A 17,685-nucleotide genomic window follows, 5' to 3' on the forward strand; every position below is an offset into this window, starting at 1 on the left:
CCATAATTTAATGAAGAGGTTCTGCACCTTCAGCCAGTGAATGGTCACATCAGTATACAGACTCAGGCCCCTCTGTTGGAAGCGTTCTTCAACTCCAGCCACCCTTCAATAAACCCAAGGCACTGAGAAGCACTCCATTGCAACTGCCATCCAACTGGCATTCCATAGACACTTGGGACCCTTGCAACATATGCCACTGTTTTCTACATAGCATTAACTTTCAAGTAGCATCAGTGATGAAGATACTTTCCATGCATACAGGTATCAAAGTGCCAGAGAAGTGTTCTGGAAACTCCAGTACTAATTTGCCTAAAATTACAATTCTTTATTGGACAGCTGTGAGCACATCAAGATCAAGCTTGGGGACAGCTGAGCATGCCTATATCATATTATCTATAACAAAGATATATGCTGAACTTTGTTTTTTTCCTCCTCAGACTTGTCCGACGTGGAAAAAAACTACTTCAACTGCAACTGAACTCAGTGGGAGCCAAGTGACTTGGATTTCTGCTTGAGCAAATCATGACTGCTGGCACCTGAGCACTTCCTGGTAAGCTGTAGTCCTCTGGCTCCATCCCAAAATGTTTTTCATATTAAAAGTATTGTTAGTAAATTACATTACGATTTTTTGAAAGGACTGTGCTATGATCACATGAATCATTAGTATGTAACCTATAGAACCTACGGCTAAGAGAAAAAAAGTCCATGACAAGAGTGACCTAAGACATGAAGCCCTTTATTCCTGCCTACATATAGTCGGGGTTTTGAAAGAATACCAAAACACCACTACATAAAGCTACTTAAAATGCTCATGAAATGTTCAGTTAGCAACAAAGGTTCAAGCAGTGCCTTAGACACAAGAATGAACATTTGGGAGTACATGAGGTGGGAAAGAAAGTGGTCTAAGCTTAATGGTATTCCTTTAAGGGTTTCTTTTGGTCTTCGGAAAAATATGGCATTCCAAGTCATTACACAGAGTACTGGAAGCATGCATTTTACCCAGGCTCTTTTTCATGCAGAGAAATCTCAGACTTCAATTTTTTCTCCAGTTGTATGTATTGAAACTGATTTCCACATATGAAACCAAGTTTACTATAAATATGCAATTCACGTAAACACTGGAAATACCATTGAATCAAGAAGCTAAATGAGTACTTATAGAAAAATCAGCATTGTATTCAAGCTTAGGACAAATATCACTGTACACTCAATTCTGAGGTCAAAATGTGCTTACTCCTGTCAGCACCCTTTCTATACAAGTACAGAGGTACATGTGGGGATTTAAAACAAAAGTTATGTGAATTTAACAACACAAGCTAAACAAGAACACACCTCCTACCAGTATAATAGTATAATTAACAGGAAAATCCATCAAACCGTTCTATAAATTTAAATGAGAAAGTCTTAGAAGTGGTCTGGTTATACACGTTTTCTTGAAGAAAAGTAACAGCAGCGCACACTCCCTATACATCAAAGAAAGATATATTAACAGCAAACCAAAATAAAAGTTGCATTAAAAACAAAACCTGTGTAAAAAAAAAGGCACAGATTTGGAAAATAAAAGAGCTCCCACTGCTAAAAATGTATTAATGACATTGTTATCCATACCTTCTCCCTTCATCTCATTCTCCTAAAGAGAAGGAAAATGAAACTTGCAAACTTACTACATAGTGCTCAACAACAACACCCATCCCTGGGTATCTCAATGTTTTTTGTCTTTTATGTGAGGAAACAAACAGTTTTACAGAATCAAAAATGAAGACAAAGCTTACCTTTGCTTGCTGCACCTGGAAATGCTCTCTAGGCTTGGGTCTGTCCCCCTGTTTAAAATTCATGCACCTGCCTTGGAAGAGAGCTGTGGCCCACCTGTAGTGGTAACTGACCCTGAAGCTATGGCATTTCTTTACGTCAGAATAGAGCTCTTAACCAGAAAGTACCATTCCTGTGTGGGTCTGCAGTTTTCCAAGCTGCTTGTTATCCACCATTTCAGTGTCAATTGACAGGGTTCTGTGTGCTCCTCACTGGGCCCAATTCTTTGGGGACAATGAAGTTATACAGTAAAGGCATACATGAGGTAAAACTGTCAGTCATAAAGTTGAGAAGTTCTTGTCTCAAAAGGATTAGGATTCCTTCACCTCTTTTGAGTGCAAGACTAGAATAACAGGCATTTCTTAGCTTCGTCTTTCATCAGTAGTATCTTAAACAAAAGTTCAAAAAAGCAACAAAACAAAACAAAACAAAACAAAAAACCAACAAAAAACACACAACCCAAAACTTGTGCTGTGCCATATTACACCTCTACTGTCTTGGAGGGACAAGTTCAAATCCTGTTTTACATATGATGGACAGAGATGCATCTCCCTGTGCAAAAGACATGGTGAGACATTTCTGAATGAGGTCCATGAAGACAGTCAGTGACGAACCAGCACAAAAGCTACAAAACCACTATCTCCTCAGAAGAATGCTTAATGCCAACAGAAAGCTTCTTACGAACCTATGGGTGAGGACTGCCCCTACAGCTTCCTGCAGCACTCACAGCTTTCTTCTCCCTCCCCTAACTTCTGCACTCTGCTCCACTCAAGTTTTCCTTGCTGGCTGACAATGCTGTCATTTCATCTTCAGTTAGGAGAGCAGCAGATTCTGAGGTACATCTGAATGCAGAGTGTGCAAAGGCCTTCATGTTGCAACAATCTCCATATGATGAAACCTAGAAACTGGGACCTTTGAGGATTCACAACTCATTAAGGCTGTGCAAATAACGGCTTTGCTCTTTTCCACTTTCTCTGCTACAACTGGCACAAGTGTGTTTTCCTACCACTCAATATATTGAGTTTCACAGTGCAGGCAAACAAGTATCAGCACTGATACAGTTGGAATAAATTTCAGAAAGGAGAGTTCAAGAGTTTAACTGACTGTTGTGTAACAAATCACCTTAATATTTATGTACAAACCATCCACAAAATCAAGTTTTAGCATTTGCCAGGACTTTCAAGGAGAAGCTGGATGGGGCTCTGAGCACTCTGATCAGCTGTAGGTGTCCCTGTTCATTGCAGGGTAGTTGGACAACGTGGCCTTTAAGTGTCCCTTCCAACAGATGATTCTATGGGTAACAGGGAAGGAAAGAAATAGGAGACCACCTCCAAGCACCTCGAATGACTCTGCTTCAAGCACCTGAAATTTAGGTGAAGAAATAATTCAGAGTCAAAATGAAATTACAACATATACTAAGTGAGCTCAGAGCTAAAGAGAAGATAAAAAATATGTAGGTTTCTCTGGAAGTAATGCCTCCTATTTATTTCCATGGAAACTACATCAGATACGAAGAGCACATAGTTCTACTTGATAAAGCATATTCTCAGCTGCAAAATACTATTTTTCAACACAGTCACTACCACTAGCAATGCATATTTGCTAGTGATAACAAGAACCTGCATGCCCTGCTTGCAACAATCTGCACCAGCAGAGATGACAGCTGTGCCTGGCCATCCAGGACGTGGCTTGTATTCCACAATGCTGTTATGTGTATTCCACACTGCTGTTACCACTGCTGCAGTGCACCATCACCGCCACACTGTGCTCACATTTACTGTTTGGTCTCCATCGACGTTCAGAAGGTGTGAAGGAATATCAGCAAGTGCCATTTTCTCCTCACGGAGCAGTAATTCAGTGACACACGTTTGCTTCATACACGCTCCCACTGCAGACACCATTTTGTCAGACTGCCGTCCATCACACGGCAGCCACGTGTAAGCACTACTGGGGGAAAGTTCAGCCCTACTGCCATCCCACCACCATCGTAGGCCAACGCAGTAAGAGCGGAGGCACTGTGCTACTGACAGCATTCCAACACAAGTGCCAGAGCCGTAATTCTCCCTCACTTTGCAGCAATCTTCAGCAATGGAATACCGAAGCGCGTCCATGTGGGAGCGCACGTGGCAGCGCGGGGCGGCCCCGCAGGAGCGAAGCGTGCCGAATCTGCGGCGATATGTCGGGACAGGAGCACGGAGCGAAAAAACGAACGGCGGGACGGGGCAAGGATGGAAGTGCAAAGAACACTTCCGAACCACAGATCTGTGCCGTCGGAAGCGCTCAGGCACACCGGCACCAATTCGCCTAAGGAGCACAGAGGCTTCCCACCACGAAGCACGCGGCAGCCCCGCCCCGCTTTACGGCAGCTGTCGTGCCGTGCCGTGCCGTGCTTTACGGCAGCTGTCGTGCCGTGCCGCGCTTTACGGCGTGCCGCGGCCTCCGCGCGCTCCGCCCGGCGCTGGGCATTGCGGGTCGGTCGTGGCCATGGTGAGTGCGGCGCGGGGCGCTCCGCAGCGGGGCGCGGCGGTTTTCCCGTTGTCCGCGCTGCCCAGCCCGGCTCCGCAGGCCGTTCTTCCTTCTTTTCTTTGCCTTTGGTAACCGAGCGCTCCGTTTCCCCGCAGGCCGGGACCATGGTGGCGGTCGGGCTGACCATCGCGGCGGCGGGCTTCGCAGGTGCGTGGGGGCGGCGTCCGGCGCGGGGCTGCGGGAGGTCGGCAGGCGAAAGAGCGAGGTTGTTTTATGGCCGAAAAGGTCCGCGCTCTGGGAACGGTGTCGGTGGCGCCGAATTGCCCCGGCTCTGTGATGCCTCGGACTGAGACGTGTTCAACGCTGGTTTCTTTAAGGTCGTTACGCGCTGAGAGCCATGAAGCAGATGGAGCCCCAGATGAAGCAAGTGCTGCAGAACCTGCCCAAAGCGGTACGGTGGGTCGGTGGCATCTTAGCGACAAGGTGACAAAATGGAGCAGCTGCAGTCTGCTGCCTCCGTGTAGCATTGTATCTTCTGGAACTAAATGTATCTGTATCACTGATATCAGTCTGTGATTCTGGTGGTGGTTGATTAATTTGGGACACAGTTAGTGGGCAGTACTGGTGGTAGGTGGGCGGTAAGACTTGGTGATCTTAGAGACCTTTTCCAGCATTAATGATTCTGTTCTAGTAGAGTTGTTGTTCTGGCGAGTTTAAGTTAGTACTCATCGACACAGCAAAAACAGAATTCCTTACTCCTAAGCACAAAAGAAGCTGCCCAGCATTGTTACAGAGTGAAGCTCAGCAGCTGCTAAGACAGTCGGAGTTGTTATAACTGATAGAGTTAAACTTACATCATCTTTCTGTTTAAAACTAACACATTTTTTCTTTCAGGACTTCAGTGGTTATTACAGAGGTGGATTTGAACCCAAAATGACTAAACGAGAAGCAGCCTTAATACTAGGAGTGAGGTAAAAGGAAATTAATTATAAATGAAAGGTAAAAAGGATATTCTTTTCTCAAGACTGTTCTATGCCTGCTTTCCCAAGAGAACATCACTGCCAAGCCAGGAAATACAGAGAGACCACTCTTGATTTGCTGTGCTAGTTGGGATTTTCTGCTGGATGCAGCTGAAGTTAATTCTGGTTAGGCTCCCATACATCTCTAAGCCCCAGACACAGGCCCTGATAAATGTGCCACTTTCTAGACTTGGCCTCGGTTCTGTATGGGGAGCGTGGCTGTGGTGCTGTCAGTTCTGGTAAATTTCATTGTGAAGGTGCTGTACATGCCTGCTTCCTGCACGTTGGGCAAATCCATCGCTTACTGTCGGATGTCCTACAGATGAGTGTGGTAACTCTTCCTGCCAAAGCTTAGACTCAGAACCAAATATGTAAGTTTATCTAATAACATACAGACTAAGGACCTTTCTTCTCTGAAGGTAACTTCCCACCGGGAAGTTTGCATACTAAGAGTTAAAATAAATAAAGAACCTCTCCAGGGTTGTCCCAGTAAAAATGTTATAACACAGCTTTGTTTGTTTTCAGCTGAGTATTCAAGTTCAGGATGAATTCTCACACCAGCACTTGAGAGAGCTCTGTCAGGGATAGACAGGATTTGATTAGGATTTTATCAGGTTCCCTCAAGTGAGTTTTTGTCTGTTTTTTAAACTAGCCCTACAGCCAACAGAAGTAAAATTAGAGAAGCTCATAGACGAATCATGCTTCTGAATCATCCAGATAAAGGTAACTAAAAGTAATTCATTTTGATCAACTAATACATGTTTTTAACCCGTGAAGAGAACAACTGTGTAGAAGAGATGCAAATACTTTGGCTACTAAATAAATAAATAAATAAAAACCTGTAAAAAATATTGAAAATTTCAGCAGGTCAACTTATTTACTTTATCTGTCCTTAAGGTAAAATGGCTTCCTTAAAGTATTTCATTACTTCTATGCACTGAAATGCCAAATAATCATTAGCATAGTTAATATCTAAGCAGAACTCACTTCAAAATTGACTACTGAATATGTGCAAAACCTAAAAGTAGCTATTCAAAGACTTACGAGCATCTTGCATGTTTTCATGACCTAAATAAGTTAAATTAAGCATCAAGTAAAGGCACTAGACTTAAGTTTAGTACTTGTAAAAGGCATACACACTAGATCTTTGTAGCTCAGGATCAGTTACAATTACAGTGCACAATATTTATACAATAAAATCTGTTTTAAAATTTTCATTAAGTTATTTGCATATCATGTTTAAATACTGAACTAGTTTGTCAGTACAGCAGCAGATTGTAGCCTAACTTTAGAATAGGGAGATTTATCTGCAGATGGGGTAGTTTAACACTTGCGTATTCCCAAGAAGCTTCTTTTTACTAAGTCATTACTCACCAGTTCATTTATTTAAGTGATAAAAATTGAACTTTGTTAAACCAAAAGCAATCTAACAATGAGCTGCCCGTGCATCTGGCTACTGCAGTCACTACGTGTGTAAACTCAAATGGCTTCAGTCATAATGCAGTTTGTTTTTTTAACCTGAGCATCTTTCACACTTCTTTTTCGTGTAGGGCAAGACTAGTAATGACCTGCAAAGAAAATGCTTTCTTCATCTGATGTGACATGAGCTTATCTTTCTTCTAGGTGGTTCTCCATATGTAGCAGCCAAAATCAATGAAGCTAAAGATTTGCTGGAAGACCAAGCTAAAAAATGAATTGGAGATAAAATCAGAGGGTTTGCTTGTATAAATGATTATTTCTTATAAACAGCTTAAGGCAAGTACGAATCTCAATCAGTGACTTGATACAAATGAGGCTTGAAAAATTAATCAGGGGAGCTACATTCCTCTGTGCTCACTTCTTAGTCACTTCTGGGGAAATGTGTGAGGGAGTGAAGCTTAAGGTTTTTTCAGAGCTGTTCTTTAGTAAACGATTAAAGCTGCCACTCAGTATTTTCTGCATAGAAGAGCAGTAGTTTGGCTTGGCCAATTCTTCCTGCATGTTATCAGATGCTGACATGCTGTTACCTAATTTTAGTTAAACTAGTTACATTTGAAATTCATGCTGCTATTCTGTCATATGCCAAAGTTAGCATGATGAAAGAGCGCGGGGAGGGGGCAGAAAAAAACAGTAATTACTTAACAAAAAGCAGTAGGAGAGAAATGTGGTTGTTTCTGGATGAAGAAATAAAGTATAAGAAACTGAACATACTCAGTTGATGGTTCAGCTTCTTAACTGTTATTGAGGGATCTAAATGCCCCAAATTTTCTAGTAGCTTTCAATTCTTAATGAATTTTATAGCAGTAAGTTACAAACCAAGCTAACTCCTTTGAGTGATGAGAGGTCTGGCAGAGATCTAAATACACTGGAGCATTGAACAATCGTCTGCTTGAAGTTCAAGGGAAAATGCCACGTGCCACAGGTGGGACAGAGCAATGCTGGACACAGGTACATGGTGGGAGACAGGTGGCTGAAGGGCAGCTCAGTATTAGGGGCACTTGGCACAACTCGGTCCCGTGTGCTCACCAGCAGTGTGTCCTGGCAGCCAAATTAAACAAGCAGAGGCAGCCAGTCAAAAGCAGCGATTTCTTCTACTTTAGTGTTGATGTGGCCTTACCTGGAACATCATATACAGTTCTGGGCTCCACAACACTGAAAAAAAAAAAAATTAAAAAAATGTTGGGGTCCTTCAAAGTGTCCAGAGGGCAGCAAAGCTGGTAGAACTGGAAGGATGTCCAGAGAGAAGGGGCTGAGGCTGCCTGGATTTGTCTGATCTGGTAAAAAAGGAGGCCAAGACATGACCTTGCTGCTCTATGCAACTCCCTCAAAAAAAACAGGAGGTACTGTTTTTCTACCCTGAAACCAATACCATGATGTACAGGAACAGCACAAATCTGTACCAGGCCCTGGGGGAACCTCAGGTGAGACATTTAAGACAAATTTCTTTACCATGAGGGTGGTCAGACACTGGGACAGGCTTCCCAGCGAGGTGATTGATGAACACTGCCAGGTGTGAGGCAAGAGGCACCTGACAACATCCTGAAAACATGCTTTAACTTGTGGTTAGCCTCAAAGTGGTCAGGCAGATGATGAGCTTTGTAGGTGCCTTCTTGACTGGAGTACTTTGCTCACATAAACCATTTCAGATACCTGAACAAAACAGCAGCAGCTGTCCTTGGAATCTGAACTGGGGCCACAGTCTTCTCATGCTCCAAGAATCTTTCCAGCCTTTCTGCAACTATGGTAGAACTGTACAACATACGCAATGGTTAACGCTGTCTGCTCGTAGACACAGTGGATTTTAGAGCTTTAATTTTTTCAGAACTCTGCCACCATTTTAGTAAGTACTATAATTAGTGTCACATACTCTCTGTGAAGTTCAGTAGCTGTACTCTAATTCTATGGTCATTCAGAAACATCAGAACAATACAGAAAGCTTATGTGCCTTTAGGATAGAGCACCAAAATCAGTAACATAAGCATTAAATAGAAAGTGTTTAGAACCTACAAAAGACAGGGATACTCTGCTTTACTACAGAACTTAAAGCAGGTTTAAAAAAAAAAACAACAAAAAAAAACAACAAACCAACACACACCCACAAGAAGAGCATGCAGCAGCTTCACAAAATGCACCTTTCAAGGCCTACACCGAATAAAAGCTACTGAAGTTCTTTACTGTCATGTAACCTTGGCTGTTGTTAAACATATCTTTCTCCACACACACCCCTCCCACCTCCTTTCTGACACTTTTATGTTTGCTTCAGTTGTAACAATTTAACAGTTTGTTCTCCAGGAGACTTGAGCCTTAACACAGTGGTATTAAACTGCACATGCCCTTCAATGAAATGAATACCTGAAAACTTAGATGGTACCACTCTTCCCTAGCTGTGTGAAGTATAGCACCTGGATGCACACACCTGAAGGCACACACTGTGCAGTACTTTTGTCTTTTCTCACTTTTTGCCAAATCAGGTAAGATAATTTTTCTTCTAACTCAGTAAAGCTTTCAGCACTGTGATAACTGCTCTGGTTTCTTACGACTCCTTACTTCCCAGCTCTCTTTTCACATCTTTCTGGTTCGTTACTCCTGCTCATGTGCAAGAAAAAGACTTGTTAGTATATTATTATTCTAGCTTCTCAGGAACTACACCTACTTCAGTTCCTATATATGTTAGTCAGGTTATGCAATTCTTTAACATCGGTCTGTTTTTAGATACATTAACTGATGTTTTACATTATCATCTTAATGCAAGGTTAGGTTAAAGTTAGAAAACTTACAGAAGAGTTAAGAGGTTCAAGCTGCCTGGCAGGTAAGTTGCAGTGGTTAACAGCTTGAAAACCTTAAGTCGATAGCAATTTAAATTTCTGATAGAAACAGTCAACAGATGGAAGATCAAAGTTTATTTTCTTTTACTACCAGCATACAAAAAAAACATATTGCACATCAAACAACCAAAACAAAAATAAAAATACTCTACTAAGGACTAACATATGTAGTTTATACAGAATAAACTTTCTGGAAATTGATCTTTTCAGTAGTTCAGGTTATGTCTTAATGGACATGACTAATTCAGCTTAGTGTTAACTAAAGCTATGTTTGATTTTTAAATACTGTACAGTTTAATAAATAAACCAAACAAAGCCTCAATGTAGAACAGTCACTGCCAATGTCACCCAGTATCCCTGCAGATTATGAGAATTTTAACAAATGTATTCCAGTGGTCTGCAGATTTTTCCTCTACATACAGCATTTAAAAAACATGTATTAAAACAGACCAGTTTCCAGACTAAACTAATGGAGAAATTACATTTCAGTGCAAAATATTTTAGACTGCATTTCTTTCTAGTATTCCTCAGGTGAAGAAGTGGTTGCATATTATTAAAAATGTAACAAAAGCAGCTAATGCTTTCATAAAGAGTATTATGTTAGGGATCCCCCTCACATCTTTGCCGTATTTTGAAAACAAAATAACATTTCCTCTAGCCAGCAATTTTGTTTATTTAAATGTTACATATACTATCTCAAGGCACATCTGATGATATATTTATAACACAGTAGGTGTCAAAGTATGTTTAACATATGATTTCTTCAGGATCCCTCCCCTTTCTGTATTCCAAAATGGAGGAACTGAAAGTGCGGTGTCAAGACTGGCGATCCATATTCTATCTTTGGCAAGCTTATACAAGCACTATTTTAAATGTAATGTAGAAGAACTGTAAACTAGGAACTTCAGTTTATGAAACACCATTCAGCACTGCTTCTTCCTGATTATTTCCCTCCTCCTGAACAGTAACTTTCTTTTCATCAGGGCTGTGCTGTAATTTAGAAGGCTCATCCACAGCAGGTGTAGCAGGACCATTCACTGCCTTTTCAGAAGGGCTATTTTCATCAATCGTATCTTTTGTCTTAAAAACAAAAACAAATACAGAACAACATTAGAACAATCAGTAAAACCATTCACAGCATCCTAATCTTTACCTTGTCATTTCTAGAATGCTTCTGTATTGGAAGCTTGTGAGAGAACCATGCCAGCTTTTCCAAGTCAAAAACGTAGTTAACAGATGAGTTTATACCCTTTTCAAAAGTCTGTAATAAAATTGGACTGTTTATCACAAATTAATGGATCTCACTTCACTCAATTCAACAATAAATAGTAGCAGTGAATTCGATATCATCTTAGAAGTAAAATATTTTGGTTCTGAATATTATTTTTATGACATATTTATGCCACTTTGTTCCATTCGGAACATTTCAAATCCACAACTCCTGTACCACCAGCTCTTTCTACAAGAATTCATACAGGTCACTAAACATCCTACCACCCCTCCTCTATTTGTACAATGCTACAAGGATCAGTTCTCTAGCAGTCATCTCACTGGATGAGTCTTATTTTCACGATTTATCATGTAATGTTATAGTAAGAAATGTATCACAGTACGTGAAGTCCTTTAAGCATTAGTGATTACTCAAGTCTGCACTGATAATTCTCCAAATTAGTGCTCAGTTTCATTTACTCTGAACCAGTGTTACTTTTAATGATTTGTTCTTGAACTCAGAGCACTCAAATGAAGATTATCTAAATCAAGCATTTCTTTACTGTTCTCCTGCAAGGGAGAGAAAAGGAAATGTACGTTCGAAATCCTCTTACCGCTTCTTTCTTGGTTTTGGCTAGTGTCTCCTTCGGAGGGTTTCTCTGTCTACTCTGAGATTCAGCTCGTGATATATAATCAGCTACTGTTACTGTTCAAGGAAAAAAAAATTAGTGATGCTCATATTAGATATTTAACATAGCATTAAAACTTCATACCCTTATTCTGCACAGTCACACTACCGCTGGGAGCTACCTCACAAAAGGCCTTCACTCTTACAGGTTATCAACTACATAGCAAGGATCAGTTATTTTCTGTTAATAAGTAAAATTTTCACCAAAATCTGTGGTAGCCAGTGATGATCTGAAGGCAGAATCTTGAAATCCATTAATAAAATAATGTTTCTGCCCTGACTAAAAATTTAATCTGAAAAGAAGGGATTTCTATACCTGACTCCAGAACATCAAGACTGCAGGCTGTTTTATATCCATACACTTTTTTATTGGGATTTTAAATATCTTAAGTAGTGATGAATTTCACACTAATGAATGCAGGTTAAAATACAAAATGAATTGGGGGAGGAGGTTCAGAGTATGTTATCACTTACGACAGAGCAGCATTCAAATTGTTGTTACTTCCATGAAGCAACTGACAAGAGAACTCACCCTCCTGGTACTCAAAAGGCAATCCACCTCTGGCTTGTGGGCAGGTGGGCAACTGCTGTGCGTACAGGCACTCGAGGTGGCTCTGTATGAGTGAGCCTGTACTCAAAAGCAGGACAGCCATGCTTGCACTGCTATGGCTACACTTACTGGATGCTGGCCAGGGGTTCTCTGACCTCCTTTCTTCTTACCACCTCTGCACATGTTCTCGTAGCTTGGTTTTGTCTTATCCCGCCCTCTCGTAACCACAACAATTGAGAGTCAATTCTATTTTTGGAATATACAGTACTACAAATTTAAATACACATATCTTTGATGAGCTAAAGCATATTAGAGTTGGCAAGCATTATCTACTAACATTACAGTCAACTGTATTTAGTATACCATGCATTCAGGTGAACTATTCTCCTGGGTTTATCAATAACTGTGTAAGAATCCTGTATCAGCAGAGCAAGCATAACACAAGTTCTCTGTTACATTAACTAGGCTCTTAACTGGGTCCCTGTGTTACTGCTGAGACCAAGGGAGTTTCTGCACAAGAAGACTTCTCTAAGTGATGTAAGGAACCCAGGAACTACAGCAAAAAAAAACAAAAACCTACTAAATGATTGAAGCACACTCCTCATATTTAGGAGGAAAGAATTCCTCCTCTGCATTTCATTCTCTATAGATGTAGTGAATATATGTGAAGATTAAATTAGAGCATTTGTCACAAAGCATGTAACTACCAATGCTCTTACTGTCAGTTTCAAAAATATTTATTACTGAAATTGGAAGCGGTATTTTGAACAAAGAAATCAAAAGGGAAAAAAAACCAAGAACTTTCTGGGGATTTGGTTCTGTTCCTAGAATGCTTGCATTTAAAGAGGAACACTTCATATTTTGTAGAGATGCCAGTCATCTCCTCCACCCCTTTATAAACTTTGTTACCAAACTACAGAATGCTGAGAAGTGTAACAGGTTACTTTTTATTCTCCTTAAGTTTTAATTATTGTAAAGCAACAACCTTTTTTTCTCGTATCGTATGAGCACCACAGATAGACAGAAAACAAATGTGGGTGATGTTGTGATGTTTTGAGCCTGTCAATCTAGAAGACCTTCTGTTACTACCTTAAGGCACGCACGTACAAGCGTTTTCTGAGCAGGGCGTTATACTGAAATTAGCTAGTTCACCTTTCACACCTCAAGTGTTAGTACACACAAAAGTGCAACAAGCCACAACAACAAAAACTGAAAACATGCAATTCATTTAAATTCCTCCTCCGTCCCACCCTCAATTTGTGGATGATTTACAACGCTCACAAAAGCTGGAGACTGACAGCAGAAGTTTGAATCAAGCTCTGGACTGGCAGTTACCATGCAGGTTCCCTTGCAGAGCTCTGCCAGGGCACCTACAGCCTGCCATTCCACCTCTGCTCCTCAGCCAGTGCTGAAAAGGTTGTGTCACATTCAATGCAAGTGTGCAGACGCAAGTGAGTGCAGATCATGAACTTTCATTTATGTCTTGATCCTGGACTACTGAAGTCAACAGAAGGCTGGCTATTGACTTCAATGAGAACTGGATCAGAAGCTTCAATTGTATTTCCAAGCAAAAAGTTAGACATTATAAATTAGTTCCATTAGACAAATTAAGAACTTTTAAAAGTTCTCCTAGTATAAGAAACATCTTTCGTCTTTATCTAGTAGTCTTATTAGTTATTAACCTTTGTATATTATGCAGCTATATGTAAAACAGCAGACACAACATTCTCTCATGCTTTTGACCTGAGAATACCCACAGCTTCACTCGAATTACCTGGCTGTCTATCTTCTGCCTGACCCCTGAAGCGACGCCTGCGGCTACGATTGCGTCGCTGGGGTTTTTTGTCACTATCATCTGCAATTGCAAAGTTTACCATGAACTATTTCTGATGAAAAAATATTCTTCAGCAGTTTCAGCATGGAGCATTTAAAATTGCTTCTGTTAAAAAAGACAGGCTAAGAAACAGGCTAAGTAAGACAGGCTGAAAGAACAACATATTTATATTGAAAGCATACACAATGAAGTAAACGCTAGATTTTACTGTTTTGCTTCTGGCTCACGAAAACATTTAGGCATATGCTTAATGACCTCAGGTTTCATTTATTAAATAACCATATGTCAGATTTTAGCCACAACCACAAAATAAGTTTTTTTTTTTCTACACTATTAAACAACAAATTATATTCTCATCCCAATAAGTATCAAAGAGAATTTACTTAAGCAGAAACTGGGTAGAGATGAATTAACAGCCGCTTAAGCAGCTTTCCTACCCTGACACTGAGGTAACGGAGGACAGACAGAACGCTGATCTATAACAGCACCGTGTTTCTATGAAAACAGCAGTACAAACAGGAAACAAAGTTAGTCTTTGGTATCTCCATCAGATAGGTTTTACAAAAGAGGCATATGAAAGAGCATATGAATGTACTAATGGAGCTCAGTAAACAAGAGATTGCATGGCAGAGCCATGGAGGTAGAAGTCTTCCTTTAATCAGACAGCAACCTTTAACAGAACAATGACTCATCACTAATAAAAATGAACACTACACTTACATGGATAACACTTTTTTCTTACAAGCTTGTTCTGGGACTATCAACTAGCCGTTTACATACCTAAACCATTCTCATTAACAGAAGCTGTATCAGACTCTGTCATTCCATCCATTAGAACAGCATCTTCATCAGTCCTTCGTCTGCGTGATCTCCTGCGACGGTTGCTACTGTGGTGAGATTCACTGGCATCAGTATCCACAGTCTGGTCCGACTCTGTATTATCAAGTAAGCTGTAAGGGTTGCTGTCCGGATCTTTAAGCACTAAACAAACAAGAAGTTTTTATTTAAGATACTGAGTTGGACACATTTCATATTCCAGACTGGTTTTTATCTGTGGTTCCAAACATTAAGCTAACTTATGACAAGGTATAAACGCTTCAGTCCTGTGCATACTGGCTCCTCTCTGACACTCTGATCCAACAATATATCCTCTGGGACATCACAACGTGGTACTTACATTACTGCATCACAAAGACTTCAAGGGAACATTTAAAAAACTTTTTACTTAAAGGTGTTCACACGTAAAATATACCTTTCACTTAATTAGCTTGATGGTAATGCTGACGCTGTTGAAGTGTTGCGAATTATTATGTTATCAGAATTTGACTGTGCTAACTTGGATTCTTTCACTTCTTCTTTCCTGTATCTAAAAGGAAAGTTTAACTCAAAAGGCAACCACTGGTAGAATGGCAAAGATTTGTAACGTTTAATGACATCGTTAATAGCTGTCTATAGCAGAGGAAGGAAACGAATATCATTATGAGCAGAAGTCTAATGACAGTGCATGATAAAAGTATCAAATACCTTCATTGAAATACCAGTATACTAAGATTACAGGGTAAAAAAGGAATGTTCAGAAGTACCGAAAGGCTAGAGAGAAAATGGCAAGGAACAAAAAACAAAACACATCTGAGATGCAGTACCGGAGCTAATGGATGACTTGCCACCACGAGGTCCGCCACGTCCACGACCTCCAGATACACTGCGTCCTCGTCCTCCAGGACGTCGTCTATTGTCACGCTGATGTCTGCTTTCTCTGTCATCTTCTCCTGCCAGGGACCAGTCACTAAGTTCATCTTTTCTCTCAGATTCTGTTTCAGAGGGATTAGAGAGCTCAGAGTTTGTACCTTGTACAAGAAGGAAAAGAAAATGGAAAGTGAATATGAAACTTGGGATTGTATTCTGGTTTTAGATTCTCAACCAGCAGGCCCAGTTGTATTTTTTATACATACATATCAAAATACACAAATTCAAAATAAACTCTATATAAAAAGATGCAAGTTTATAAATAAAGAAAAACATTTAAATGTGCACAAATAAAATATACAGAGCTAAAGCTACCTAAGTATTATGCTTCTTAAGTTTGCTTGCAGTTAAGATGAGAAATAAGAGCTCTAAAATTACTCAAATGGCAATTTATCTGCGTGGATAAATCAAGGATTGAATGCTATTTGCTGTGCATATACTGCAGGCATTTGATGCAGTTTCTAGGCAACTTCTCTGAAATTCCCAAGGACAACTTCACCACCTTACAGCTAATGGCTGTTGCTAAGCAACCCCTTCTGGCTGCAGTAATGCTGCTTCAATTTAGCTGTTTATATTAAATATTGCTTATAAACTTCCCTTTGTTTCTGAGCTAACCAAACCTGCACAGTTTTTTTACTACTAAGAAATTAAGCACCTACCATTTATTTTAAGCATCCAGGAACTCTTCCCTACTAACAATTTTGGAATAAAGATATCCAGACTCCTATGGCTCTAACATGCAATTCTTGCTGTTTTACAGCAAAAAACAAAAACAAAAAAACCAAACACAACAAACACACATTGCCAAATGAAAGTCTGAACGTTGTGTGCATAAAAACAAACAGAACATCAACTACATTTATTCAAACAATCCACCAGGGAAGAGTAAATAAATAAGCATTACTATCAGAACTAACCTGACTAACATGCCACGACTGACCAGGGTGATCCGTGAGTGATCGTGCAATACAAAGAACTGGTTTGATTTTGTAACAGGACTGAGCTACACACAGATCAAGAGTAATTTACGATGTATTCACTGAGTAATTTTTTCCCCTTCTGTTCACTACACACTGTATTTTTGTGAAATATGCCCACGTTCACGTTCTTCAAATGACCATGAAGTGTTGTTTTTCTTTTGTTTTGTTTTTTGTTTTGGGTCACAGCGACTACCATTGGAGGGCAAGATCTTACCCAACTTCACTCTACCCATCTTTTCCAATTTAACACTTAAATTCAGCAAAAATGCAAATCCAAACAGGTTTTCTGAGCTATGTAAAAAATAAAACAGCAATTCTGAATTTTCAGCTCTACTTTTACTCAACTATTCAACACAGAAAGAAACCTAAAAAAAAGTTATGAATTCAAAAGCATACCGAGGATTCACTCGATAGCTGCTCTGAAGATAACACCAAACCAACTTACCATAACCAGATGTGTAACTGGGGCCTCTGCGGCCTCTCCCTCTTCCGCTGTATGATCTGGAACCTTGCACTGAGGAGAGGGTACTCTCATCAGTTGTGTAACCCTTTTCTTTTTCAGGAGCTCTAGCTGAGGAAGGTCTGAAACCCATACCAATCTGACGCAGTTGTTCATCGATTTGGAGCCTTTCCAGTCTTAGTTGTTCTACCTCCTACATAAATGGAAACAAAACATTTCAGAGAAAGAAATGTTACTTCTTCCCAAAAAATACCACTGCCCTTTCATTCACATTCTAAATCTCTACATTTAAAGACTGTTTTTAAGACAAGTATTACCTTTCTTAACTATGCTTCACCTCACTCTTTCGAGCCAACTTTCAAAAGCAAACGAATATAACTTGACTCAAACTAAGGAATTATTTTGGTAACAATCACACCACAGCTCCACACGAAGAAAACTATTTAAAGTGGTTGAGTGCTTCTGTGCTAATCAGAGTTACAAACTCCATCCTAGACCAACACAGCAATAATGTCAGAACAACAGAACACAGATGTGGAGAAAACCATCACATACTACTTCTCCTATGCCACTTAGGACATGCTCTCTGCAGTCCAGTTCTTTCAGTACCAGCAGTAAGA

At 40.2% G+C, this 17,685-nt stretch overlaps 2 protein-coding genes and 1 long non-coding RNA gene across 12 annotated transcripts in view; 1 reads left to right on the plus strand and 2 right to left on the minus strand.

Annotated features, from left to right (window-relative positions):
* Positions 1–4,189, minus strand: part of LOC146543647 (uncharacterized) — a 250,158-nt gene extending 245,969 nt beyond the window's left edge. For 2 of the 5 annotated variants that reach the window (XR_014885524.1, XR_014885517.1), the window contains exon 1: positions 1,773–3,563. This is a non-coding gene — a long non-coding RNA (uncharacterized LOC146543647). The other 3 variants (XR_014885527.1, XR_014885510.1, XR_014885504.1) reach the window with 3 other exon arrangements.
* The window catches only part of DNAJC19 (DnaJ heat shock protein family (Hsp40) member C19), an 8,436-nt gene extending 953 nt beyond the window's left edge, over positions 1–7,483 (plus strand). The window contains exons 2-7 of one of the 2 annotated variants that reach the window (XM_085233035.1): positions 438–550; positions 4,431–4,482; positions 4,653–4,726; positions 5,170–5,246; positions 5,947–6,017; positions 6,918–7,483. In XM_085233035.1, coding sequence (XP_085089161.1) covers positions 4,440–4,482; positions 4,653–4,726; positions 5,170–5,246; positions 5,947–6,017; positions 6,918–6,988 — 336 coding nt within the window. In that variant the 5' untranslated portion in view covers positions 438–550; positions 4,431–4,439 and the 3' untranslated portion in view covers positions 6,989–7,483. Of the gene's footprint in view, positions 1–437; positions 551–4,191; positions 4,297–4,430; positions 4,483–4,652; positions 4,727–5,169; positions 5,247–5,946; positions 6,018–6,917 lie in introns of those variants that run through there. The other variant, XM_085233034.1, reaches the window with a different exon arrangement.
* Positions 7,484–9,658: 2,175 nt separating this feature from the next.
* Positions 9,659–17,685, minus strand: part of FXR1 (FMR1 autosomal homolog 1) — a 30,244-nt gene continuing 22,217 nt past the window's right edge. The window contains exons 12-18 of one of the 5 annotated variants that reach the window (XM_085233033.1): positions 17,201–17,258; positions 17,051–17,119; positions 15,523–15,690; positions 14,660–14,860; positions 13,820–13,900; positions 11,422–11,513; positions 9,659–10,678 (exon numbers count right to left, since the gene is read on the minus strand). In XM_085233033.1, coding sequence (XP_085089159.1) covers positions 10,508–10,678; positions 11,422–11,513; positions 13,820–13,900; positions 14,660–14,860; positions 15,523–15,690; positions 17,051–17,119; positions 17,201–17,258 — 840 coding nt within the window. In that variant the 3' untranslated portion in view covers positions 9,659–10,507. Of the gene's footprint in view, positions 10,679–11,421; positions 11,514–13,819; positions 13,901–14,659; positions 14,861–15,522; positions 15,727–17,050; positions 17,259–17,685 lie in introns of all 5 variants that reach the window. The other 4 variants (XM_085233032.1, XM_085233030.1, XM_085233029.1 and 1 more) reach the window with 4 other exon arrangements.

The sequence above is a fragment of the Meleagris gallopavo genome, chromosome 11 (assembly GCF_905368555.1).
Source record: "Meleagris gallopavo chromosome 11, MGAL_WU_HG_1.1, whole genome shotgun sequence".
Taxonomy (NCBI): domain Eukaryota; kingdom Metazoa; phylum Chordata; class Aves; order Galliformes; family Phasianidae; genus Meleagris; species Meleagris gallopavo.